Consider the following 26,036-nt stretch of genomic DNA (forward strand, 5'->3'; position numbering starts at 1 on the left):
TGATCCATGGCTCAGGCGTTCGGGATCTCGGGCTTCTTTTTGAGATTAAAAAAAAAAAAAAAAAAAAAAGACAGAAGCCCCAAGAGTGTATCTGTGCCTCTGGCGGGGGAAGTACCAAGCCTGGCTCTGCGCTCCCCACCCTCTCCCAGTCAACCTTAAAAGAATTAATGAACGAACGAGTGGCGTTTGTGAGAGACGCAGACAGCCTGGGTTCTAAGAAAAAAAATTCTTTAATTTTTCACTTTATGGAAATACATATTTCATTCCCGCTTCCATGATACAAAAATGTTAAACATCCAACCAAGTTTATGAACTCTACCAAAGCAGATTTATTCATTTATTTTTAAACTAAGGAGGGCTGATAAAGGAGGTTTCCGCTTGCTTTTTTCAGTATACGACACAACCCACAAATGTTACAGGGGAAAAGAAGGAGACGCCCTCTCCCCCAGTACACATCTGAAACAAAAGGTGAGAGGTTGAGGAGGGGAGGAAAATGGATTTCGGAAGAATGAGAGAGAGAGGGTTCGGCTCTAAAGTCAAGGGAAGCGGGTTAGGCAGGCAGCCCGGCCGAGCTTTTCCTACAGGAAGGCTGGCAGAGCAATCAAGGGGTCCAAAGGATGATCTTACTAACCGAGTAGAAACAGAAGATGATGAGGGCCGTAAGCCACCCCCCACTCACTGTTAAAGGAGCAGCAAAGCAAAGGGTGGCTCTGGCTCTTTTCGTAAAACTTCACAGGCTACATGCCATATAAAGGGGATCCGAGGTCTTGCTTTCTGGTCTAACATTTACGACAGCAAAAAGATTTCACGTGAGCAACTAAACCAGTGTGACTACAGGTGTTCGCACGCACACACACACACATAGGAACAGTAATGATGATTGTTCAGTAGGCAGTTTAAAAAATTTAACTGCTTTCCAAGTTTGCATCCTGCCTTTTCGTTCCGATGGCCCCGCTTTAACGGAGGTGAAGCGTGGCTGGCGCAGGGCGTGAGCGCAAATCCTTCGGAGCTGGACACCGGGCAGGTGTGGCCGAGGGCTACCACATGTCTGGGACTTCGAAGAGCCTGGCGGGAGAGGTCTGGAGGTCTCCTGGTGGAAGGGGGTCAAAGAGCCACAAGATCAGAGAGATGGGTCGGGGCAGCGCCCAGCCTCGGCAGTGCCTGCAGCCCACGGCGCTGGCAGAGGAACCTGCTGCCACCAGGGCGGGCAAAAAGGCATGCCAGGAGAAAGACCCAGTGGGAAACACACACACCCCAGCGGGGCCTCGGCTCCCCCTACCTGCTGGGGCGGCGTCCTCCCTTTTGGCCTTCTTGAACCGCTTGCCTCTCTTCTTCCCCTCCCCCAGCGACTCTGTGTGGGTTCCCGGGGAATCCAGGCCCTCCTCCTCCTCTTCTTCTTCTTCCACCTCGGCCTCATCGAGGCCGCTCTCCTCCTGGATGGGACTCATACTTCTCTTCCCGACCGTGCCCGTTGCTGTGAAACTGGAGCAGAGGGAAGAGGGTGACCAGGGGGAGGGCGGACGGGAGGCAAGGAGGAGATTTCAAGCTGCTTGAACTGTGGGTTCTCCCCACTGGCAAGGGAAGGGTCCGACCCAACAGCCCCTGGGCTGCTACCCGACAGGACACCCCTCTAGGATGCGATGGAAACTGCTGGGGGCCGGATGGGGTTTCCACGCCACCTCACAGACACAACTGCGGTTCTGCTTTCACTGGGAAATTACTGGCGATGACGTCCCGGGCATTTCTGCCGCTGACTTTTAAAGGTAGGACTCCTTCTTCCGTGGGACCGATCGTCCTTCCTTGAAGTTACCTGTGCGAATCCAACCGTGGGTGGCAGAGAACTGCAGTACGCCGGCTGGAGAGGAAAGGACCTCTGGAATTGGCAAAGGAAGACGGGCCCCGGAAAAGCCCCTCACCTGTTGACGTTGTAGTATCGGCTCTGAAGGACGTAGGGGGCCGCCTGCGTCTTCAGACGCTTGCCCTCCGTCTCCTTCCAGCTGTCCTCGGCCCACTTCCGCTTCCCCTGCTGCCTCTCCTCGTGCTTCTTCTCCACGTATTCTGCATAGGTCTGGATTCGGTAGCTTTCTGCGTACTTGCTGGTGTTCACGGCTATGGGCAGAATGGAACCAGGAACCGATCACACAGCAATAGATCGAACGCTCAAGAGTACACGCTTTCCGCTCTTTGAGCAGTCGACTGCTGATATAGGTAAAGGCATCCCTCTTTCTGCCCTGGCAGGGGGTGGACTAGATGGCCCTGGGGTGCCCCTCTTGTTTGTTTTACGTGGGCTCAGGAGCCTATTTCCCAGTTTTCAAGACGGCAGCCTTTCCCAAGAGAACACCCTGGATGACCCCCATGGCCCATGTCAATGAAACCAGAGTTTAAAAGTTAAAACACAGGATTTTAAAATAAGCTTGTGACAGTTGAACACACACACACACACACACACACAGAGTTAAAATCTGAAGACTTTGTTCAGTAACAGGAGAAATACAACCATTCAATCGAAAGGAAAATAAAAGCCAGTTTCTTAAGACCCTCTGAAAAACAAAGAAAGCCTTCCTTGTGTATCTAGTGGGAAGGAGTTCCACTGGGACCTAGTTTCAGCATTAAAAAACATAATACCCCATTTTGTGAACGTCTGTTGAGCAAATGTCACAGCTGCAAATCTGACAAGCAGAAAAGGGTTGGCAGAACAAATCCTGTCCCGGCTGGATACCAACCGCTGAGGAAGAGCTGCCAAGACAGCGCAGGACCGCAGGCTGATTTGTGGGTCCACCCCAGAGACACGAATATTCATGGCAACATCTTAACAGCTTTCAAAACCCTCCTTGCGAAGGGGGCTCCTCCTGCTCAGGCTGGCAGGAGGATCGTGCAAGCCTGAAGTTGAGGATCGGAACTTTTCCTAGCTCACACTTTTACTGACACAACTGCCCTGCGGGACGACTGCCCCTGGATGCCTGTTGCTGGCCTTGGCGCTGCCTCAACCCTCAGAAGTGACCTTAAGAGCGCCTCTCTTTCCCTCCCTCCCTCCCTCCCTCTCTCTCTCTCTCTCTCTCTCTCTCTCTCTCCAGCAGCCTGGTGGCCACCTCACCTTTAATCCAGGAAACCGGTCTCCGGCTACACCTACAGGAAACCACCAGCAAACAAGGGAAAGGAAGGCAACGGCCGAGTTCACAGGCCCCCAGCTCACTGTTAAATATTTTTAAAGGCATCTGAAAAGGGCCCCAGATGGAAGACTCCCCCTCGCCTCAGCCCAAACCACGGGCACTTCTGCATCAGCATCGGCAGCCACTAGGCGTCGGCTCTGCCACCAGGAGGTCCCTTCCAACTCACCGATCTGAACTTGATCCGGTTGGCTCAGGGACACGAAGGCCGACATGTCATCAATCCAGGACACCTGAATGTTACCTGGGGAAGGAAAACCAGCACAGCCTCTATTGATTTTCTTGGTTCTACCCAAGTGTGTGTGTGTGTGTGGGGGGTCAGCATTATGAGTCTCCTGATGCCTTCACAGGCTGGTCACCTTGCGAGATACTTACCGAAAGCACTAAAAAGCTGGTAGAGGTCGCTCGTCTTCCATTCTTTCGGAAATGTAACGTAAAGAACATGATCGCGTTTGGGCTGCACTGCAAAGACCACGGAGAAACGGTTACTAGCCCTGGAGCCTTCTGCCACAGGCAATCCGGGTTCTTCAAGGGCACACGTTGGCAAAGGGCACAAAGAGAGGCGCAGAGGCCGGGTGTCCACAAAGGTTTTCAAGAAAACAGTTTAGTCTGACTAGACCAAGATACACATCAGCCGGGACACCACCCAAGTTCTCTACCCTGGCAGGCTGGCCCTACAGCTCCCAGGACTCGTAGGTAAGGGTCAGGTCGGGTGGAGTGGCGAGAGGTGTTGCCCCACAGACGCTGGGTTGGAGGAGCTGATATCTGCTCCAAAGTGGCCAGCGGGGTGGGGTCTGCCTTTGGTCCGCCTGCCTCTTGCAGGGGCTCCTGCGCTGTCTGCCATCCGCCCCAGAAGCCTCACAGCCCGCTGTGCACTTCAGCCATCCTGGCTTCCTACAGGCCACGAGGATAATTCCTCCAGAGCTGTAGTACAAGAGCCACTCTCAACCCTTGGGGGGGGCAAGAGGAGTCTGCAACCCCTCCCCCCCCCCCGAATGCTTGGGAAAGCTAAGAGGTAGGGAAAAAAGGACTTACAGTCAGGGCCTTCCAAGTTGAGGTAGGGGATATCCATCACCCTCATCAGGAACAATCTAAAGGGAAAGGAAGACAGGCGTGGGCATGTTGGTGTCCACGGATTCTGTTCCAGAGAAGACCAAGAGGAAAGGAGGGGAAAGAGGAGGCGGCGAAGAACACCTTCCGAAACACGTCATGTCTTTCAGAGACTGACATTTCCTCTCCCTGCAGCGCAAGTGGTGAGCAGCCACTCAAGGGTTAGCTACGTGGAACCATCGTTAAAGGTCAAGAAAGCGAGCGTCACACCAAGCCCAGGGTGGCCAGAGCAAGGGGGCACCAAGCTCAGGGGCTTTTTTCCCACTCAAGGCGGGATCCTCCACCCCTGGCATCGTGACTCTTAAGAGCTGAGCCAGCAGGAACTCAGCGGGGAGACCAGGGCCAAAGAGGGCCCAGCCGAAGGGCAACGGGAGGAAAGCTGGCATACCTGACGCTTTGGGATTGCTCTGGAAGCCCAAAAGCAAAATGACGAAAAAACAACAACATCAACACTTGGTATTGATCTCTCCCCCCCCCTCCCCGCTTCACACCAGGCACGAGAGACCTCCTCTTGAGGTGCTCTTTCCTAACTCATTCTTACAGGTTCCAGCCCAACCTCTTGTGCAGAAGAGCATCCAGGAACAACGCAGAAAAGCTAACAGATAAAAATGGGGTGGACTTACTTGTTGAAAAACGGTTCAATGAGCTTCGACCTCGCAGAGACGTGGTTTTTGGGAGGACTGAGGAAGGAACCTGGGGAACGGAAGACAGAAAACACACACAGGTAGCAGGCCGAGCACCCGGACGCATAAACAGAGCACAAATGAGTGTGAGAAGGGGGCGGAAATACCTAGGTAGTTGGCCATGGAGATGAAACACAGGCCGGTTATATACGCGTCATAGCCGGCTTCGTGAAGCTGCTCCGATGCCGTGTTGTAACTTGGGAAACCTTCAGCGCTTTCTGTGAAAGGAGAAACGGTGTTTTTATCTCAGCTTACTCCAGCCAGGCAGGGAGCTGGGCCTGAAGAATGAACAAACATCTCCAAATGTAGACGGTTACAGAGGTTTGCCTTTCTTCTCCTTTGAAAGCAATATGCCGCGTGTTTTTTTAAATACCCGAAAAGGCCTATTAGTTCGCCGTGTTCCGTCTCCCCAAGAACCAGAAAGGCTTTCGCCTTGAGCACAGAGACACTTCCTGCAGACACTAATGTGGAGGCTGGCAGACTTCCTTCCAAGAGCTCTGGGCTCAAATCACAGCCCCACTTCGGTACAGCTTAGAAGTCCCAAACGGACTACTTGTAAGGATGATGATGCCCAAGAGTTACAGGGCAGGGACTCGGTCCTCCCGAGCCTCAATAAAATGAAAACCAGGATTTCCCTTCCATGTCCTTGCTGCCTGGGTTACATTCACACAGCCAGGGCCTCTCGAACACCAGAGTGCCACTGAAACCTTTCAAAGGTGATCTGCCTTGCTTTCGTGTTTATTCAAAGCTGGCCGTGTGCCGTGGGAGCCCGCAGTTTCCTCACCGACTTTCGGAGGGCTGAAGGGGGTCTCCTTCAGACGTTTTTCCAGCTCTGCAAGGGAGGTGTTGTTAATAATGTCCTGAAAGCAGAAGACGACACGAGACCATCGGTCTGGGGAGCGGTCCTCCAGGAAAAGAGGATTTCCAAGCTCTGGATTCCCCCAAGGGAGCCCGACCTCCTTCCGAGCAAGCGCCGGTTCCCCATGCCTTCCCTCCAGGGAACTCCAGGGAACTTTCAATCCTCCTGAGCTAAACTTGCAGGGGTGTAAACATAGGCCTCTCCCCAAGGCAGACGTGCCTGCCAAGCCCCAGAAGCCTCTCCCCCACCCCACCAGCAGGCCGACATGTGGGGTCCGACCCTGCTGGGCACCAGGAGCAACAGGCATCAGTAAGGCAGCAAGCTTGGAAAGGACGGGAGAGGGGGAGCGTCTGGACTACAGCTCCCAGAATTCCCCACCATCACCACCACCCCGCCAAGGGTGAAGGAAGCCTCTTCCCTTATTTTGGATACAAAACCGTCCCTACTGTCATGGCCAGAGCTCCTCGGCCAAAGCACCCCCAAAGACAAACGAGGGAGAAGCACAATCGCCCGTGGCTTGCAGGGCGGCCTTACCTTGAAGGGCTGAGTGCTGGCCATCAGTTTGGTGTCCAGTAACCTGCAAGCAAAACAAAACAGAAACACTCACAGGGAGGGACCACGTGGCCTCCATCTTTCACAACGACTACTGTTGCCTCAACAGCGTTGCCCCACCCTCCCGGGATCTGGGTTGTTGGGGGGGGGCACAGGTGACCCTTTGTGAACCCCATGGGTTATTTACTTTGGTTTCTGGCCCTCAGAGCTACAGAGCAGGACGTGGGATTCAGGGGATCTCGGCTAGGAGGCCAAAGGCTGGGTGAAGATGCCCAGCGGGCGGAGGGCACGTCTCTGCGCTTCACACCTTCGCACCCCCCCACCTCCAAAAGGCAGAAGACCAAATCTGGTAGCCTCAGGAGGCGGTTCCTCGGTATAAGTTTTGCACATGTGCAGTGCACAGCAGCTATTTTTGTATGACAGCCAGGGAATCCCATGACAGTGGAACGGAAAGGGTGATGCGTCAGCAGGCAGTGTGGAAAACCTCGGAGGGCCACGCCACTGGGCGAATGTACTCAGCGCAGCCACTGGGAAAAGATTTCCCAATCGCCAACTCTGCTAAAGACCTGGACCAATGGGGGCTTGCAGGTCCGCCCCCTGTGGAAGATGGCCCCCAAATAAATAAATGGAAGCTAGCAAAGACGAAGCTTGTGTGCGCTCTACAGATCTAGCGTGTCTCCTCCAGTTCCCATTTCAAGCAAGACATTTTAGGTTATCAGCGAGTACCGCCCGCCAATGTGCCTACCTCGGAAAGACGCACGTCGTTAGTTCTTTAAACTCGTTGAGATCCTAAAAAGTGAAGGATTTCAATTATTTCCAAACAAGGAAGGACAGGAAATAATAAAATTCAACAGACCATTAACTTACAGACAATTCCACACAAGAGGTAGCTAGGAAAAGGGCCAAACTATACATGAGAATGTGTTTAAATGCATTTGGGATATCAGGGAGATGCTTAAAGGTTTTGGGAAGCCATGAGGAGCCAGACACAGGATAAAGGCCAGCGTGGAGGGTGGGGCCACAAGGAGAAAGAAAAGTGTTTCCTCTTTGCTAAAACTTGAGGCAACTCTCTTAAACTGACCGTCAGAGGCTCAGAACAGAGAGAGGGGTTCCGGCGTGGAATTCAATGCCACATGTTGTAACGCCGCTCCACAGCTTGGCTCAGAGCAGAGCTTAAGTAAGTTCTTAAAGGGGATCATGAAAGCAGTGACTACTGGCAGCAAAAGGCAAAGTGGAAACCTCCTGGTGAAGGGCAGTCTACCTCCAATTACCAGCAAACATAAACGAGGCCACTCCAGTGTACTCTTGGGGTTCTCAGGCGAGAGGGTACGGAACAGGTGCCACAGAGTCTCTCCAAAGAGAGAGCCAAGAAAAATTGGGGAAGGGGGGGGGCAGCAGGCCATTATTTCCTGTCCAGAGAAGAGAGACATCCATGCAGCTGCGTCTTGCCTGTGAAGTGGAGAAGCCAGCCTGCCTGATCTTATAGGAGAGCCTTGTGAGTTTCGGAAGACCTCTCTCCTCGTCTCTGGTAGGAGACAGTGACCCTATTCTCGGGAGAGCAGGTTGGCCCTGCTGGGGGAGACCACAGAGGCCACGTACCTCAGGGAGGGGGCAGTAGAACTGGTGGATGGTATGCATGACGTCTAGCAACATGTTGTGACCGACCACAAGCTTGCCCTGCAAGATAGCCATGGAAAGAGAAGGAATGCATACCTCAGGTACATTCACACGCACAAACTCACACGGAGTAAGCACACCCACCCAGTTGCCCCCTTAGGCCCCCTTTTCCACCAGGTAGCCGAAGGACAAAAAAAAAATGCCAGATTTTATGCAGGGCTCAGCTACGCCGCACCTTCCCACAAACAACCCCAGTTCACCTATTTAAAATACTTTTATCTTCTGGCAACTTTTTCATCAACCTTTTCGAGGGAGCTTACAAAAACGGGCCACCAGGGAAACCCCAAGAAACAGAGGACCACGGAAGACAGCGTAAGAATGTTTGGAAATTTGGGTGAGTAAAATTTTAGTTTTGGCCTTAAAAAGAACCCGATCCTGCTGGGCCAAGAGGTGTGGCATCTCACAGCTCTCAGGTACCACGGGCACACAAAGAAAAAAAAGGCTTGCCCTCGTTGAAACAAACCTCGCTGCCGGTGGAGGCAGCGGTTGCCAAAGGGCATCGGCACCGGCTGGCGTTTCCAGCCTTATGGCTTTTTGGGCGAGGCTTGTAGTTCTTAGACTTGGGAAGGCTGGTACAAACGCCACCTCGGGGGGGGGGGGCTTCCAGCTGGCCAGATATTTCCCACCAGAATCCTATCTGCACAATACACAATGAACTCCTACTGTAGATTTTAAAGTGATGTTTAGGCCAGGATGAAAGAAAGAAAAAGAAACATACAGAATTTGCAAGGGCGTGAACGACTCGGGAGAAGCCCACCGCGTCCTTCAGCTCCTCCTGCAACAAAGCAGGGATTTGTTACAGCAAAAGCATTAAGGTCCCGTTCACACTCAGGGTGGATTTCTGACACAAACCACCCTGACCCTCAACCACAACAGGACAGCGAGATCTGCTCTTCACAAGGTGGTTTTGGCCTCTTGCATTTTGCAGAAAGGTCCCCCCCCCCTTCACGCAATCCCCCAGAGTTCCCACAAGGCAAACCTTCTCTGCAGGAAAGGGGAGTCCCGGCCACACACCTGCTCTTTCACTTGCTTCTGCTGCTCCCGCCGCTTGCGTTCCTCTTCGTCCACTTTGCTAACGATGATGTATCTTTCCTTCTGATGAGCAGAAACATGTGTTACTGTAGGAAGCAGCCATGGAAAGCACAAGGCTGTGCGGACTACACCACCGCCGTACCACATCAAATTAGGAGGATGAAACCATCTCTTTGTTGGGCTCCAACCTGGCACGGACGGAGGAGAGAGACTAGAGGCTGGATCTGGTCCTCCAGGAATCCCAGCCCAGCTTTCTGGGGTTGCCCAGGTGACTCTGTTCTTTCTGCCACCCCAGGATGGTTTGGTGGCATTCTCAGCTTTTCTAGGGTTTCTCCCCCTCCTGAAATGCCTTTTCTCAGCCTCAGCAATTTGCCAGGAAGACTTGGAAACTCAAATGCTGATCTTCGGGGGCCCCACTCTTTTACTTTTCAACCTGAAATTCAGGCCTGATTTTCAAAAAAAGTACCCGTTAAGCCTGATGCTCTTATTTCAAATCAAGAAAGCACATGCATTGATTTTCCCTTGGATATATGCAAAGTGACATACAAACACTCTCAACGCAGCGTAGTGTTAACACACAAAGAAATGTGGGAGGGGAAAAAATCAGTCTGAAAGCTTAACCATCGGGTTTGCTCGCCTCTGCCGGCCATGTTCCTTCCCCTCCTAGTCTGCTATGCAAATTGCTGCCGCTCCGCCTTACGTTAGGCTGGCTTAATGATAAACTGGGCATGGCCCAGTCACGATCAGGTCTGTCATGCTCATCCTTGCACTGCTGCCACAAGACACAGCAACCTGCCAGCTCGAACCCGGAGGGCCAGGGAACCTCCCCCTTCGAGGCAAAAACTCCAAATGGACAAAGCCAGCTACCTTTTCGGTCTCCAGGGTTTCAACGTGGATGCCTTTGGGATACCTGTAATTGAGCCATGAACAATAAGGGTTAACCACTAATCCTATGCCAGGGTTTGGTTTTGCAAAGGTTTGCAGAAGTGGGGAAAATGTCTCAAGGGCACATCATGCCAGTAACGTGGCCACTCGGGGGGGGGGGAGCCCATATGCGATGCTAAGGCTCTGCCTGCAGCTTCACACAAAACAAGAGTTTTCATCCTCCCATGCACACCTGCAGGCAAAAAGCGACCGATATGGGTGAACCAGCACCTCTGAAGGCTTCCTGAGGAAAGCATCATCTCCTCCAGCCTCCCTCTTTCCCTAGCAGTCAGTAAATTGTGTGCAGCCATATTTGGGACTCTGTGCTGTTTCCAGAAGGGAAAACTTTATTCTTTTCACAACCACCCCCAGAATTGTTATGGCCACTGCCGTCTGAAAAGTTACCCGCCCCGCCCCCCGCCTCCGATCCAGGCCACTGCAACGGTGCAGTCTGTGCTCCTTCACTAAATGCCACCTCCTTCCACCTGGGGAGCGTCCGAGAGGCCTTCCCCTCCTCCTGAGAACAGACAGGCTTATTCTCCTCTGCAGGTCAACAGGATACCTACTTCCAGCTCAGTGTCTGATAGATCAGCTTCCTCTGAAACCTGAAAGGAGAAAAAGAAGGTGCCCCATATGTCCGGGGAAGGGGCAGCCATTTCCCTCCCCACCTGCCCTAAAGTTTGCCCCCGGCCCCTCCTTTGCCAGTCTTCAGAGAAACTAACCCCGTGCAAGGCTCCAGCTGCAAACTGGGAGTGTCTTCATTCTGCCAGAGAGCGTCTATCCTTTCCCTGACAAAGGGAGTGGAAAACAGGGGGTGAAACAAACACCGGCTTTTCCTTCTGATCTCCCCACGAGAACCGTCTGAACCCAAAGGAGGGAAAGTCCTCTAGAATCAGGACATCATTTAAACACCGCCGAGGTTTTGATTTTGGTCAGGAGACGGCGTAGCTTAGGGAAAGGAGCTCTTTCCGAGATCTGGGGAGTGAGCCTCCGGTTCCCACTTACACCACTTTTTCGATGAACTTCTTCTGGTCCTCCGGAACCGTCACTGGGCATTTCGTGGCATTGGGAGACACGTAGGACAAGGCCCCCACTCCGTTGGCTTGAGAGCGCTTCTCATCATACTGCTCCCGCAGCTGCCTTTCCTCTTCTTGATTTAAATAAGGGATTCCTTAAAGGCAGAAAGGAAAAGGTTCTGAGGCCAGAAGAGTGGAGAAATTGGGTGAAGATCATAAAACAGGGAGGATCGGACAGATTGCCTTCCTTCGACTAGATGACCCCCGCATGGTCAGCGAGGATCATGCAGACTGGGGAAGGTGGGAGATGTGGAAGACCAAGCTGGGAAGGCTGTAGATGATGCTTAAAGGAAGCAGCAGCGCCTGCCTCCACAGGCGGAAATGCACAGTGCGCTCTGAGCAGCGTTCTGTTCCGACAGGGAGGCGGAACCTCACGCAAGAGCTCAAGAAATGCCAGGCTCATCAGAGCATTATTTACAAGACACTGAAAAACAAAGCTTACCGTTGCGAAAAACTTTATTAAAATCAAATCCCTGGTTTGCTAAAAAGTCTATACTTGAACTCTGGAGGGAAAAACAAACAAACAAGAATTAACTTTGCGATGGGCTGCCCACAACGCTTGAGTCTAACAACAACACAAAACGGCTGTTCCCTTCCAGCTCTGCCCATTCAAAGGTGATTTATTATTACAGAACTGAGAGAAAGGAAGAAAAGAAACCAAAGGATTCATCTCCAACTCACCTGACAGACAAACTTGACATCTGGTGATGTTCTGTTGAAAGGTTTGGGGAAGATGTAGAAATTAAATGATTTTGTGACATATCTGGGGAAAAGACAGTAAGGTGAGTCAACCTACATGTTATTACTAAGGGCACAGAGAGTTTTAAAGACGCAAATAAATCAAGAGGGCAACCTACTTAGATTCCGTGTGGTCATATTTAAAAGTGCAAAGGCCAAACTGGAAGAGTAAGAAATCCATGGAATGCTAGAGAGGAAAAAAACACAAGCAAAGATACTAAACAAGCAGTTATTCATTAATACCAATGACTGGATTTTCAGAGCCCAAGCCTGAGTTTGTATTTTGCTCAGTTCATCACCCTGGTGCTCCAGGCATTGAGAAGCAATTGGAAACTACCCTAAACCCTGAACCAACCAACTGAAGGCCTCCCGAGTAGCCTCTGGCCCAGTGAAAGTTCTCATGACGAAAGGAAGAATATTTTCGCGAAGGCTTTCACGGCTGGGATCTAATGGTTGTTGTGGGCTTTTCGGGTTCTTTGACCGTGTTCTGAAGGTTCAGAACACGGCCAAAGAGCCCGAAAAACCCACAACAGCCACAAGAAAGATATTGTTGCAAAAAAAGTCAACAGTCTTCCATTTCACGCAAAACAGGATGATTTTCCAAGACACTGAATTCCGAATTATTTATAAATATTTTTCTGTAGCACTTCAGTGGGCAAAGCAGGGCAATCTGAAGGACGGCAAATCGACACAAAACAATTCCAGAACAAATAGTACAGCAAGGAATGTCAGGTTTTTACCTTTTTGAGCTTCTGATACCTTTCTTCAGGTGTGTCAAAGCCATTGGTTAACGCACTAACAGAAGGCCCATCGCTAATTCCTAATAATTATAAGACAGCGCTTTTAAAAAACATACATCTGGAAGTCAACCCAAGGCAAGGAAGACAGTCTGGAATTAGAAATTGCAACACAGGCTTAACATACAAACTATTTTTTTTTTAAAAATAAAGACTGCTTTTACTCTTTTCTGAAAGATATCACAGAAAGTTTCTGTTTTCTCTGACATCCAGGAGATTGACATAAATCTCCTTTAAGATTTAGCACTGCAAATACTCTTTTGCCAGTACTCCTGCAGTGTGACTGTACTTATTTACTTTTTCCACTGCAATCTGTTCTTGACATTCATTATAGTGTTTCAAAAGTAATCTACATCATTACTCATTAATGTTTAAGTGCAACATGGAAGTTATGTGTAATTTGGTTAGTTTTTGCAAGATACATCTACATGGATAAGAAAATGGAACTGCACTTGAAAATTTCTACTGAAATACTTCTTTTAAAAAATTCTTTAGCATCCTCTTTAAAAGTAACTATGAAAATGATTAGAAAGTATGTCATTATAACAATCTTGTAGCTGCCTGCCTGTTTATTATATTATCCTAAAAATGTAACTCAGTTATGCTCTACTTGTTAATTTAGCAATTCTTAGTAAGGAAATAAAATCACACTTTCCATAAAAATGAAATATCCAAGGTTACAAACGCAAGTTCTTGCATCAGATGTCAACCAAGAATCAAACAAAATATACCTTTAATCCTGTATTACCTGAAAACTCTCCATCAATAGCCAAGAAGTCAGCCTCCTCAATAGCTTTGTAAACTTTGCTCAGATTATCCTTAAAATCTGAAGATAAGAGGGAGAGAAAGGATCAGATGTGAAGGCAGTTTCTTACTCATAGGACAGGTCTGATCAGTTTCATGGGGGGCGGGGGTGGGGGCAGGGAGAGAAACTGACATGAAAATGTGTTTTGCTCCATTTTCCTAAACTGGAAAAGGGCACTGCTCTTCCAGCAGCAGGAAGAATATTGAAGCCCCCTCCCACCTGCCTTGTTTAAACACCCATGAACCACCCCCACCCCCCGTCTTTCCTGGCCCAGCACGCTCCCATGGTCCCTTCCCAGCCAACAAGGGGTGCAACGCACATCACCCACCACCCCCTGGCAAGAAATGCTGGGGCAGATGGAAGTCGTAGTCCCACATATCTCAGGGCCACTCGGTTGGGGGTGGGACTGACTGATCACAAAGCAACACAAGGGAGAAGAGCCTATTGCTCATTTCTAAGCCACAGCTAAGACAAAGGGGGGGGGGGGACCAGGACTAAAGTGGGGGTGGGGGTAGCTGTCAGGCAAGGGGGGGGCAAGAGGCAGGATTGAGCCCAAAGGCAGACTCCACACGGGGGGGGGGGCTGCTCCTGGGGAAGAAGCTTTCTCTCTCCCCCCCCCCCGCACCACAGAAAAGTCCTGGACAGCCCCTGCCAAGAAGAATGGGGCCCCACCCTTGAAGCTGCGGAAAGGCCCGCATGGTGGCAGGCCCAAGGGGACACACACACACATCCAAGGAACCTTAACGCCACTCTTCCTAGCTGGGGGGGAGGGAGACACCAAGGGTGAGACGACAAAGCCCATCATCCCCCTGCTGGCTGGCTGGGAGTGGGGGTGGCAGGCGTTGTAGTCCGACCCATGGGGGGGTGGGCAAAGGCGAGGCGGCCCCGGGAGAAGGAAGCCAGGCCAGCCCTCAACCCAAGGGGCGGGGGAGAAGCACTCTGCACATGCCCAGGGGCACTCCCGCCCCGACTCACTGCTCCGGGTTATCTCCATCCTCGCGGCCTGCTGGCTGGCTGGCTGGCTGCCTACGCGGGCCGGGCCGGGCGCCTCCTTTCGGGCCCAGGCAAGGAGGCGGCGGCGGCGGCGGCGGCGGCACTTCCGGAAACAAACTGGCCCCCCCTCCCGAAATGGCCCCCCTCCCGCACGCGACGCTCTTGCGTGACGGTGGCCCACGTGACCCGCTCGCCGCGACCCTCGCAGCCTGCGCCGCCGGTCCCTTCGCGCATGCTCCGTGGCGCCGCCCGAAGCCGCCCTGCGCCGGTTGCCCTCTTTTGGCCTTGGCCCTCCTTGACTCGCTCTGTCTCCGGACGGAGGGGAAGAAGCTCCGCCCCTCGGGGGTGGGGGTGGGGGGGGGTCGAGGACTACAATTCCCATAGGGCTCGGCGGAGCAGCCCCCCCTCCCCGGGCGGGGAGATCCCTCCGTCCGTCCCTCCCTCCCTCCCTGCCGGGCCGCTTACTCCCAAGGAGACCCGCCGGGGGCCACGCGCAGGGAAAGGGCAACGAAAGGGGACCTGAAGGGGGAAAGGGGCCGCGCCCTCCGGCTTCTCCCCCCAGAAACGTCCCCCCCCCGGGTGTGTGTCCCCCCCCCCTTATTTTGAAATAAACCTTCGCTGCGACCCCCTTTTTGCGCCCCCCCCCGCGAGAGCAAAGCGAGAGAAGAAAAGGAACTTTTTTTGGGGGGGGGGAAAGGGTTCCTCCTCCTGGGTTTGCACAAAAGGAAGGGTTGCTTATTGGCGGGAGGGGGGGATGATGGGCCTTGTGGTCCTCGGGCGGAGCCCGGCTCGGCTCTGAGGCTTTCCGGAGCGAGCGAGCGAGCGAGCAAGGAGGCGGGGAGGGAGAGGGAGGGAGGGTCGCCGCCCCCCCCCCCGGCCCGCCCGGCCCGTCCCCCAAAGGCGCTCCGCCCCGCGGAAGATGGCGGCGGCGGTGGCTCGGGCGGCGGCGGCGGGTGCGGGGTCGTCCCGCCGGGCTTGGCGGCTGCTCCTCCTCCGCGGCTCAGGTACCCTCCGGCCCGGGGGGGGGGGCGGGGGCGGCGGGGAGGGCGAGCAGGGGCCCTCCCCCCCTTGGCTCCGGCGCTGGACGTCCCTTGGCTGGACGACAGCGGCCGGGGATGCTGGGCGTTGTAGTCCCTAAAGGGCGCCGCCGTCCCCGGGGGTGTGGGGGTGTGTGTCCGCCCTCCCCTCCCCGCTCGGGCTGCCCGGAGGGGGGGTCCCTTTGCAGGGCTGACGGGGGAGGGGAGGGGGGCCCGAGCCAGGAGGGCCCCCCCCTTCTTTTCGGACTCTGGCCTCCTGTTTTTTAGAGCCTGGAAGCCAAAGGCCGGAGTCCGAAGGGCGGCGATTTCCCCTGAATGGGCCTCCTCGCCCCCCCCCCCCCACACACACCTTCAAGGCTCAGGACTTGCGCCAACTTTCGGGACCTTCAGGTCTCTTCTTCGGCATGCCCACCCGAGGAGGAGACCTGAGGGTTTCGCAAGCTTGCCCGGTTCTGCGCCTCCCCCCCCCCAACTTGGCCGAAGGCACACACACACCCCCCGCCATGGATGTCTATCCCAGCCTGGCGTTGTGATCCCTCTTCCCCCCCCCCCCGGGCAGGGTGGGGCTCTGAGCAGCGCCTTGATGTTTGTTCTCTCGGGGTTTCCTTTCAGGCGCCTTCCCGTGGGGGGGAGCGGCCCCCCTGGGCCTGGGAGGCCCCCCCTCGGCCCCCCCAAGGAGGCTCTTCAGCAACAGCAAAATCCTGGTGGAGTTGGATGAGAGCACAGGTAACCGTGTGTCCCCCCCCCTCCTTGGGCTGTCCTTTGAAGCGAAGGGTCTGGGGGGCCGGGGGGGCCCAGGGGGGTGTCCCGCTCAGCCTTCTTGGCTGGCAGCCGTGGCGAGGGGTCTCCGCGACGAATCCGTCTTGGGGGCCCGTCTTTTCGGGGCTGCGCTCGTTTGGGGCCCTCGCAGCCCCTCCGGGGTCTCCCTCCGAGTCGGTCTCTTTGCTCCGCAGGCGTCGCGGCCATGAAGCTGAAAAGCCCGCCCGTGAACAGCTTGAGCCTGGACTTCCTCACCGAGTTTTGCATAAGCCTGGAAAAACTGGAGAATAACAAGGCCTGCCGAGGCGTCATCCTGACTTCGGTACGTGGGGGGGGGGGGGGATGGAGGGGAAAGATTCTTGGCCCACCTTGGCTTTTGCAGCGTTGGGGCCAAGAAATGCATGAGGTCGCCTTTACTCTCTCTTGTCTGTTTCTTTGCTTTGTTTATTTATTGATTAGCCGTTTTATGTCTTTATGCTAACTTCCCTTTGGAAACATGAGAAGTGAATCAACAGTTTTTCTTTCTTTTTTAAAAAATAGTCATGAATTATTGGATGTGGAGAGAGTACCAATTCACGTGTAACAAAAGCCATTTTAAAAATAATTATTTTCCAAGCTTCCTGTACAGTTTAGGCACTTCGTGGTGGAGGAAAGGTTTCCGTGGCTAAAACGGGGAGATGCTCTCCTTCCCTCTTTCCAGGCTGTGCCCCAGATTTTCTCGGCCGGGCTGGACATCACCGAGATGTGCGGCAAGAGTGAAGAGCATTATGCAGAGTTCTGGCGGGCGGTGCAAGAGATGTGGCTGACTCTCTACAGCTCCAGCATGGTCACCATTGCGGCGGTCAACGTAAGTTCGTTTGACAGACATCCCGCCGCCCGCAAGGCGTTTTCCTCCTCCGGCCGCCCAGAACCACTTCCAGAGCTGAGACACGCCCCCATGGACAGGGGGTTGGGATCGATGACCGTTAGCCCCCCAGTTCTTGACTTGGGTGCCTCCCCATCCTCTGTTCCTTTTTAGGGGTCCAGCCCTGCAGGGGGATGCTTCATGGCCATGTCATGTGACTACCGGATCATGGCCGAGAATCCCAAGTACAGCATTGGTCTGAATGAGACCCAGCTGGGCATCGTGGCCCCGTTCTGGTGAGACCAGGGCCTGGTGGGGAGGGGAGGGGAGGGCAGGGGAGGGCAAGGGAGCAGGCGGTGGGGCGGGGGGCGCGCGATGCCGTTGGCTGCAGCTTCTCCAGGGTGTCAGTGAGCCTGGCGTCGGTGCAGCTGCAGGCTGGGCCCTGCCACCTTCCAGGTTGCCCAGCCGTGGGGGCCTCCCGGCTTGACTGGCCTTCCCCTTGCTGCCAGGTTTAAGGACACGATGCTGAACACGGTCGGCCACCGTTGCACAGAGCGGTCCCTTCAGCTGGGGCTCCTCTACTCTCCCCGAGAGGCCCTCAAGATTGGCCTCGTCGACGAGTTGGTGCCGGAAGAGAAGATCCAGAACGTCGCTGGGGAGACCATGGGCCAGTGGCTGGCGATTCCAGGTGACCCCCAACTCACGGGCAGGTCTGCCCGGCTGAGGCCGAGCACGTTAAAGCGGGCAGGGGGAAATGGCACCCCTCCAGAGACCGGTTCGGCCCGGGCGGGTCCCTGGCTGGAGGTCATGCTCTGAGGGCGGCCTTTTCCCCACTGGGTTTTTAAAATCTTGAAGGCCCCAACTAGAGAAGGGAGGCCGGTTTTGTGGAGGGGAGGAAGGTGTGGAAGGTCTGGTGTGGAACCAAGAGGGTTGGATTGGGGACCCAAGGTGGGGTCATGGGGGTGTGGAAGGTCTGACCGGAGGCCTGGAAATCCTCGGGAGCAGACAGCGCTGCCGTGTGCACACGATCTCCTTAAACCCAGTAGCCGTTCATGGCCAGAATTGGCTTGATTGTGTCCAAAGCCTTGCCTTTATGGTTCCTTGGGGGGATTGGGACCCCGGCTGTCCCCCCCTCCCCACGCTCCCTCCAACCCCTGACCCGCGCTCTCTCCTTGCTGCCTAGATCACGCCCGCCAGCTCTCCAAGTCCTCCCTGCGGAAGCCGACGGTGGACCGCCTGCTGGCGCACCGCGAGGCCGACGTCCAGGACTTTGTGCGCTTCATCTCCAGGGACTCGATCCAGAAGTCCCTCCAGGTGTACATGGGGATGCTGAAGCGGAGGAAAGCCTGAGGGGAGGACCGGCACACCCACCCACCCACCCACCTACCCACCCACCCACCTACCCACCCTGGGGCCCTGCTGGGCCTGGGCTTCCCACCCTCCTAGATTTTGTGTGGCGTTCATGCTGGGCTCGGAGGATCCCGGTGTTCAGATCGGGGCCAACGGGGATGGGGGTGGCTGGGCCAGGGGAGGGAGGGGCCGGCGTGGGCCCCTGCCTGTCTCCTGCTTGTATCCCTGGGAGAGAAGAAACTTTGCCGACACTGAGCTGTTAATAAATGGTTGGAAACGGAGACGGCTGTTGGCCTTTTGGATGCAAACCCTCCTGGTGGGGTTCTCTTTCCTCGCCCCACCCCGCCTGGGGCCTCATTGGCTGGAGCTGGGGGGGTGCCTTTGCAGCTGTCCTCCCGTGACTGCTTGGCACAGATGCTGGCACTTGGCTCCCATTTAGGGTGCCACACGTGCCTCTGTAAGGCAGAGTGCTATCAGGTGAGCCGTGGGACTCCTTTCCCAGGATGCAGGGCGGGTGGGTCTTCCTGGAGCCCCCCCCCCGCCTGCCCCCCTTTCTGGTTTCGTCCATTCCCTGTAAAACAAAGAGAGGGAGCCTCGGCTTCTAGCCGATCAGCACGTTGGCATTTCTTTTAAGGCAGAAGGCTGGAGTGTTTATCTATTGAGGGGACTGGATTTGAGGGCCGGTAGGTTCCCTTTGAGCACGACCGTTCCGTCCTGAGCTACTTATTGGTTTATTGCGGTGCCCTCGCTCTGAGGGCTGTGTACACAGCAGAACGCACAGCATGGCCTCCTTGCACCCGCTCTTTGAGGTAGGCTGCGGCAGACTGAGCGAGGGCGGCTGCCCCAAGGCCAATCCAGAGAGTTCTGGGCAGAGCGGGTGAAGGGAGAGCCAGGATAAGGAGAGAACCTGTCTCAGGCAGGCGCGCAGTGGCTGCAGCTCTGGGGCACGGCAAGTATTTTGGATGCAGGGGGTCCTCGGTTTGACTGGAGAGCAGAGAAGTTTTCCCCCTCTTCTGTGAAGGATCTCGGGGCATCGCTGCTTCCCAAGGCAGGCCCCTCTGGGCTCGTAAGAGCGGAGGCTGGCTGGGCAGGCGTGCCCAAGAAAAGGGCAGTACAGCAGTCGGGTGAGGTAGCAGTGGGGGCTCCAGCCAGTCATCCATGCTGGCCCGGGGGAGGGGGGGAGAGCCAGACCTGTGCACCCACCCTGCGCATGCATGCAGGCAGCAAAGCGGCGCTCCGAGGGAGGAAGGGACATCACTGGGACTTCAGCGTCACTTCCACCGGGAAGTGGTCGCTGACAGCCAGAGCCTGCAAAGGAGAAAGAAAGAAGGGGTGCTCAGAGCCCCACCAGGACCCAAACCCTCAGCGCATCAGACAGGCCACATGCTCGGCACATGGCGGCAGCCAGAATCCGGCACGCTGTGGATCGGCGCTTGGTCAAGGGGTCATGGATCCCTTTAGCAGCCAGTGACGCCCGTCCTTGTTCTGAGCCTGTCGGGGAGATGGTTTAAATCGGCGCCTTCAGCCCCTCTTTCCGTGCCTGTGCTGTCATGGGGGACAGGGGTGTGTGTCAGGCCAACATTTATTCACCTGCTCTTGGCTCAGTTTGAAGGTACTCTGGAAGTTGTACACTTTGGCAGAATTGGGCTTGATCCAGTTCCTCAGCTTTGCGCCACTCACGACGATCCTAGAAGAGAAAAGGGGGGCAGATGGAGCCCGGCAGCCCCCCTTGCCCTCCTGACGGAGGGAGCGCCAGTGGAAGGCTGGCCGCATTGCAGAGGTGGGAGGAAAGGAGAAGGGAAGGGGGAAACCCCAGAGATGCCCTGGGGGACAGGAAGAGGCTCTGCGGGGCCCTCGGTGGCCCTTGGCCAGCTCTCTTGCAGGGCAGACCCTGTGGGCGTCCCTCCCTTGGCCCTCCGGCTCCTGCCCCCTGCCCCCTCCCCACGCGGACGGCTTGCCTGTCGTAGGCGCAGTCGGAGTCGCCCACGGTGGTGTCCGTGTCGTCGGAGATGAGCCACTTGAAGACCTCGCTGCTGCGCAGGCGGATAGACGCCCAGTCCTTCTTCCCAACGTAGCTGCAGTCTGCGTTGAAGTCTCCGAGGAACATCATGTTCTGCCGGGAGAAAGAGGGTGCCAGTGAGAAGCCGGGCGAGGGGCAGATCCTGCCCTCCGGTGGCTGGCCCCTGAGCAGGGCAGTAAGCAGGCAAGAGGGGCTGGGCCCAAGATTGGCGGGGGGGGGGGCTTAAATGCCCAGCTGGCTTTTAATCCGGCCTCGCTCTGCAGGTGGTCAGAGACCAAGAGGCAGGGAGGCATCTGGGCTTCGTCCATTTCGGTCCTGAATCTTGCCACAAATACTTTGTTCTTTTCCTGCAAGGGGCTGAAGAACTGCCCTTACCCATAGACATATAAAGGAAGCCTTTTAAAAACACTCAGCCGGTGTGGCAGGTGAGACGCTGACGAACATCTGGCAGATTGAGCCCAGCCATGGAGCAGCAAGCAGCCTCTCTCCCCCCCGCCCCCCCCCCGCCAGCACTTACATCCGTGCCCCACTTGTCAATGACCTTCAAGTAGACATCGTAGAGAGCATCTATCTCGGCCATGGCATCGCTTGGAGGAGTGTGGAGGGGGACCAGAATAAGCTCGTCTTCCTCTGCCGAAAAAATAACCCACCCGGGATTAAGATCCTGTGCAGAGCCCCTGCTTCCTCCCTTCCTTCGGGGCTGCCCTCTCTTCGCAAAAACCACTGGGGGGGGGAGCCAGAACCCGGTGGCTCGGCCGCCTCCCTCTTTCCAGGCATGAGCTTCCAGGATTGGGCCCGGCTGTGCTTCCCGTCCTGCCTGCCTAGGACCTGCCTTTTGCCCCTTCCCATCCATGGCCCCGTTTCCCCCCAACCCCAATCCCCCCCCATGACTTTTGCTCTTTTACTGACTTGAGCCTGGAGTGGAGAACTTCACAATGAAAGGGGCTCGGCTGAAGGCGCTGTCCTTGTTGGAGTATTGGTACTTCTCCAGAGGAGTCACACTGTCCGTCCTGGAGGGAAAGCGAAGGAAATCCGTGTCAGAACGACCGGGGTGTGTGTGTGTGTGTGTGTGTGTGTGTGTGGTCCCTGCAGCCCAAAGGCAGGTGCAGAAACTGGCAGTGCAGGAAAGGGGAGGGACAGATCCAGGAAGAGACTCCTTCCCGTCAAGCTTCTGCTTTACCTTTTCTCCATTCTGGGGAAAGATTGGGGGGGGGGGGAATTGTCAATATATAGAGCATGTGTGTATGTCTCTGCATTTAACGGAGGGGGCTCCAGACCAAATCCAGCCCTGAACTCTCTCTGGATGCTAAAGTGACTTAGTTATGAGAAGTCTAGGCTCCCCATTGTGAGACCGTTGTGTTGGGAGAAAGAAAAAGCAGTAGCAAAAAAGGAAGGTGCAAGATGAGAGGGATCAACTCAGTAAAGGAAGCCCCAGCCCTGAGTTTTTCAGACCTGAGCAGGCGTTTATAGGAGATCACATTTGGGAGGTCGCTGACCGACAGAGAACGGCCCAAGGGAAGAGACCGCTTAATGGCACCTAGGACTTAGCAACAGGTGGATCGGGGCTCCCCTGATGCTACAAAGAGGGGGGGGGAGGTTAGGGTTCGGGACAGCACAATCGGCCTCCTCTTGAGTCTAATGTTCCTTGGTCCAAATCCTTTGAGGGCAGAATGAGCCACTGTTCCGTTTCTGGCCTCATCCGGTACGTAGCCACCCAGCAGGAAAGCACCCCCGGAATCCCATGGGAGTTCAGCACAAGCCCCCCGGGGAATGTGTGCGTGTGTGGAGGGGGTGCGTGTAGGGAGACCGCGGGACGGGGGGGGGCTTCCATCCAGGACCTGTAGATGAAGAGGTACATCTCCTTATAGTTCTCCCGACCGAGCGGCTCGCTGCTCTCGTAGGCGTAGGAGTGCTCGGAGGCGCTGCAAGGCAAGCCGAGGGAGACGGTCAGGGACAGAGCGGGAAATGCACGGATCCTTCCCTGCCGTCCTCGGTCTGTGCTGGTGGAACCTGCTCAAACTGCAGGAGGGGATTTTGGGGCCCCCAAGCACCTTGATTTTTCCAGCATCCCGTGCATGGATTTAATCTTCTTGTTTGTTTAAACCGGAGGGTTTGGAAAGGTCACCACTTGCTTTTCTCAAGGAAGAAAAGCCCTCGCCCAAGCCCTGGAGAAACACCGGGGGGGGGGGCGCTTGGTGCCTCCCTTTAAACCCACTTCCTGGCAGGGACCCCACCTGTCGCTTACCTGTTCAGGCGCTCCATCAGTTCACTGACAGCGCTGAAGTCTGAGTCCCGCACCTCTTGCACCAGGGCGATGTCATACCGGGACAGGATCTGGTGTGGGGGGGGAAAGAACGTGGGGGTAAGCGAGCAAGGGGGGGCTGGGCTGATCCCGGGTCTTTGGAGCCCCCCCCCCAAAGCATTCGAACCAGCCCTTATTCTTTCCATTCCAGAAGTGGCCAAGGAGCCCCTGAACAGCCGAGGGTAGCCAAGGATGAGGGTGAGGGCCGCTGCTCTCCCTGTTGTTCGTGGTTCTTCCGAAGGGAGGTTCAGAGGGCGGCCACATCTCCCTATGGTAAGATCCATGGAGAAAGCCTGCCTTCCTTCCTCCCATTCATTTGCCTAGTTCCTCTTTAAGGGCACTTTAAGGCCAGATATCCTTGTCGGTGGCCCCAGGGTCATTTTCTGCAGGGCACTGAGCACAAGACACCCGTCCCACCTTCACGATAATTCTTGAGATGCCTTTGTCCGAGAGTTTGCTGTCCCCAAAGCTCTGGATGTTGAAGGCGCAGATTTGCAGAGGGGTGGCTGCGCGGAGCAGCCAAGCCAGGCTCAATAAAGCCAGCCCCGGGAGCTTCATGGCCCGCTCGCTGCCTGCACAGGGGAGAAAGGAGAGACGCGATTTGGCCATATGGCCTCGTTCTTCCCAACCCAGTAGCCCAAAGGAACAACCGATCATCCACACCATGCAAAGGGCATCACGTCACACCTAAAACGACAACAGTCTGCCAGCCATAAACAATCCATTAAATAAGTCGAGCACAGAAAGCAAAGGATCACCAAGAAAAGGGAGCTTTATTTAGCCTAAATATTTCCAGTTAGGTGAGCAACGAGGCAGCCGCACAACAAAAGCACAGCAAGACCGACAAGGCAGCAGTGCAACAGGCTGGATTAAAATGTGTGTCTTGGGGCGTGTGTGGATTCTTTGGTGTTTTCGGTTGGAACAGGCGGGCCAACCGGCGGCTGCCCTCCTGGCAGTGACAGGACCGATCGTCCCCGGGGCCAAGAGGCACAGCCTGGTGCGCGCAAAGGCAAAATGGCAGGAGGAAAATGTTCCCGGATCTCAACCCAGGTGGGACAGACTGCAGAGATGGGGAGAAAGGATGAGGCCCAGAAGCCAGAAGAGCTTGGCTACCTGCGGGTACCTTGCACACGGGCTTAGGGAACAAGGTAGCCATTGGTCCTCCACCTCCCCTGACACAATATTGCACTTCAGCCCTGACATGTTAAAAGCAGCTGCCAAAGTAAGGGGCCGTTTTCATCACGCTCACAGTGTGTGGGGAGAGCAGGCTCACCCAATCCCTTCTCTGTCTTGGGCTTGACCAAAATCCATAAAACCCCAGCGGGTATCCCAGGAAAAGCCACTCTCAAAGGATTAGGGCCGCTCTCTCTCCTCCAGGGTGTTGGGTGGGGTGGGGGTGGCCGTCCCATTCTCACTGGCCCCGTTCCATCCGTTTGGGAAGGAGAGCCTCAGGGCGCTGGTGCACCCCAGAGAGTAGGAAGCTGCACCCATGGCATCGTTCCACATCCTCCTAGTTCAACCGGCTCTGAGTCAGAAGCACCGACAGGCGCCTCCGTCGCGCTTCCCTCTGATTCACAAGGAGCTCAACCGGTGAGCCTCTGGCATTGCCCAGAATTATGGGACAGGTGGTGGTCAAAAGGGCCCGCCTGGCGCTGAGACGGTGTGAGGGTTAGGCTCTCCCCTGTCTCTGTTGGCTGCTGGGAGGACACGAGACCTGGGAGCAGTTTGCAGGGTGTGTGTGTGCGCGCACCGCCCCCAGCCTCTGCTTACTTTCCCAGAGGCAGCTCCCTGGAAAGACCACCCCCCTCCTGGATCCAGGGGGCCCTTTCCCAGGCACATACACCCCCACTTTCATCCTGCTAACCAAGATTCTGGAGGTGGCCTCTTTCTGGGCTCCCAAAAAGGATGCTGAATTGTCAACGCTAGGAGATGGCCAGGGGGTGGGCTTTCAGTGCCCTCCGCTCTCCTCCTCCTCCTTGATTCCTTCCCGGGCATGGGAAATACACGAGAAGCTGGCAGCAGAAGGCAAACGGAGCTTTGCCCTCCTTCAGGCTCATGCGGCCCCAGGGCCAGGCTGCTTGCTCACCCGGGTTGCAAGCCTGCATTTTCCTCTGCCTCCACACCTGTGCTTCCACAGCCATTTTAAGCCTTGCTCTGCTTGTCATGCTTGGCACTGCCCACCCTGGGCACTCCAGCTGCCAACTGCAATGGGTACCAACTGCTTCTGACTGGAAGGCCATGGAGCGTTGCTCGTTTGTTTGTTTTGTAATCTGCAAGCCTGGGGCTAATTGGGAGGTTATAAACCACATGAAAAAGAAAAGGTGCATTGAGTCCAGCACCATCCTGCCTCTCCCACGCAGGGATCCAACTGCAAAAGACATTTTGGTTCGGCTACTGCCTCCCACCGGTGTGGCGTTTGGTGGAAGGCGTCTCTCCTGAATGTGGAGGCTCCGGGTCATTCACTCCACCACCTCTTCATTCTCCTCTCTGGCGTTTTCTAATCCCCATCTTAAGCCACTCACACCTGTCGCCATCCTGGTGCCCTGCGGCAGTGAATTTGACACACCAGCAGTGCCTTGAGCCACAAGGGACTTCTCTGGGCGGGTCCTCGAACCCTCAGCCCTCAATTTCAGGGGCGTGTGTGGGGGGGGGTGTCCCACATTCTCAGGTGATGTGTGGGAAGTGGTGAGAAACCCCAGCTCCCCTCCCCCTCCCCTGGAAGGATACGCCAAGGAGCTCACCGTGGGTCGCAGGAGCTGTGAAAGGACGGTTTCAGGGCGCCTCTCGAGCCTCCTCAGGTGGGTCTTTGTCACTTTTGGTCCCCAGCAGGGCGTCTGAGAGAAGAGACGGTCCCGATCCTCTGCCTGGCACCTGGCTCCTCTCTTCCAGCTCATCAGGAAGGAGAGGGAGTTGCTCGTCCCCAGAGTGGGTGGCAACGCGTTGGGAAACACCAGTATTGCAAGTTCCACCAGAAGAGAAGAGAAGAGAAGAGGCTGCCCTGTTGCCTCATGATGAACCGCAGCCCTGGGAGCAGACACACACACACACACACACACACACACACACACACACACACACACACACACACACACACACACACACACACACACACACACACACACACACACACACACACAAACTCTCTCTCTCTCTCTCTCTCTCTCTCTCTCTCTCTCCTTGTGTATAGGATTGCTGGCCTTTGACTCCATGGGACCCAACCCAACACAAGGGTTGGGCACTCAAGTGCTTCCCAAACATAAGCATAAGAAGAAAGGAAGGGGGGGGGAAGAAGGAAAAAAAGAAGGAAAGAG

At 55.4% G+C, this 26,036-nt stretch overlaps 3 protein-coding genes across 9 annotated transcripts; 1 reads left to right on the forward strand and 2 right to left on the reverse strand.

Moving 5' to 3' along the window:
- Positions 1–211: 211 nt before the first annotated feature.
- Positions 212–15,917, reverse strand: PARN (poly(A)-specific ribonuclease). Of its 7 annotated transcripts, none has more exons than XM_078381339.1 (24): positions 15,800–15,872; positions 13,364–13,441; positions 12,559–12,638; positions 11,938–12,005; positions 11,762–11,843; positions 11,523–11,583; positions 11,010–11,175; positions 10,727–10,792; positions 10,571–10,609; positions 9,948–9,990; positions 9,063–9,143; positions 8,767–8,823; positions 7,971–8,048; positions 7,117–7,160; positions 6,354–6,396; positions 5,745–5,820; positions 5,068–5,178; positions 4,901–4,970; positions 4,203–4,258; positions 3,543–3,629; positions 3,337–3,411; positions 1,917–2,109; positions 1,280–1,482; positions 212–1,090 (listed from the first exon to the last, which is right to left on the reverse strand). In XM_078381339.1, exons 4-24 carry the CDS (start codon positions 11,997–11,999, stop codon positions 1,038–1,040), a joined length of 1,746 nt encoding a protein of 581 aa, XP_078237465.1. In that variant the 5' UTR covers positions 12,000–12,005; positions 12,559–12,638; positions 13,364–13,441; positions 15,800–15,872; the 3' UTR covers positions 212–1,037. The 7 variants fall into 7 exon arrangements, with proteins under 7 accessions (XP_078237465.1, XP_078237467.1, XP_020667613.3 ...); XM_078381341.1 differs by having other exon boundaries at positions 12,559–12,707; positions 15,800–15,859; XM_020811954.3 differs by lacking the exon at positions 15,800–15,872 and adding an exon at positions 14,396–14,634.
- On the forward strand, positions 15,262–18,684 carry ECI1 (enoyl-CoA delta isomerase 1). Its single transcript, XM_072982462.2, has 7 exons — positions 15,262–15,417; positions 16,063–16,176; positions 16,404–16,531; positions 16,910–17,056; positions 17,228–17,349; positions 17,563–17,741; positions 18,237–18,684. Exons 1-7 carry the CDS (start codon positions 15,333–15,335, stop codon positions 18,401–18,403), a joined length of 942 nt encoding a protein of 313 aa, XP_072838563.2. The 5' UTR covers positions 15,262–15,332; the 3' UTR covers positions 18,404–18,684.
- A 431-nt stretch (positions 18,685–19,115) lies between these two features.
- On the reverse strand, positions 19,116–25,896 carry DNASE1L2 (deoxyribonuclease 1 like 2). The gene is made up of 9 exons (XM_072982464.2): positions 25,467–25,896; positions 23,143–23,297; positions 22,669–22,757; positions 22,262–22,345; positions 21,333–21,433; positions 20,941–21,053; positions 20,362–20,516; positions 19,994–20,090; positions 19,116–19,711 (listed from the first exon to the last, which is right to left on the reverse strand). Exons 2-9 carry the CDS (start codon positions 23,281–23,283, stop codon positions 19,658–19,660), a joined length of 834 nt encoding a protein of 277 aa, XP_072838565.2. The 5' UTR covers positions 23,284–23,297; positions 25,467–25,896; the 3' UTR covers positions 19,116–19,657.
- Positions 25,897–26,036: the final 140 nt, after the last annotated feature.

Source organism: Pogona vitticeps, chromosome 13 (assembly GCF_051106095.1).
Source record: "Pogona vitticeps strain Pit_001003342236 chromosome 13, PviZW2.1, whole genome shotgun sequence".
Taxonomy (NCBI): domain Eukaryota; kingdom Metazoa; phylum Chordata; class Lepidosauria; order Squamata; family Agamidae; genus Pogona; species Pogona vitticeps.

Bases quoted from the DNA above. Each gene is read 5' to 3' on its own strand.
- PARN (XM_020811954.3), bottom strand. The intron at 5,179-5,744 runs GTGAGGAAACTG...CTCCTTTCACAG, and splicing joins CTTCAGCCCTCCGAAAGTCG to AAAGCGCTGAAGGTTTCCCA. The intron at 1,483-1,916 runs GTGAGGGGCTTT...CCTCTGCTCCAG, and splicing joins CGATACTACAACGTCAACAG to TTTCACAGCAACGGGCACGG.
- ECI1 (XM_072982462.2), top strand. From the start codon at position 15,333: ATGGCGGCGGCGGTGGCTCGGGCGGCGGCGGCGGGTGCGGGGTCGTCC. The intron at 15,418-16,062 runs GTACCCTCCGGC...GTTTCCTTTCAG, and splicing joins GCTCCTCCTCCGCGGCTCAG to GCGCCTTCCCGTGGGGGGGA. The intron at 16,532-16,909 runs GTACGTGGGGGG...CCCTCTTTCCAG, and splicing joins GAGGCGTCATCCTGACTTCG to GCTGTGCCCCAGATTTTCTC.
- DNASE1L2 (XM_072982464.2), bottom strand. From the start codon at position 23,283: ATGAAGCTCCCGGGGCTGGCTTTATTGAGCCTGGCTTGGCTGCTCCGC. The intron at 21,054-21,332 runs GTCAGTAAAAGA...TTTTTTCGGCAG, and splicing joins GTTCTCCACTCCAGGCTCAA to AGGAAGACGAGCTTATTCTG. The intron at 20,091-20,361 runs GCAAGCCGTCCG...TTTCTCTTCTAG, and splicing joins TCCGACTGCGCCTACGACAG to GATCGTCGTGAGTGGCGCAA.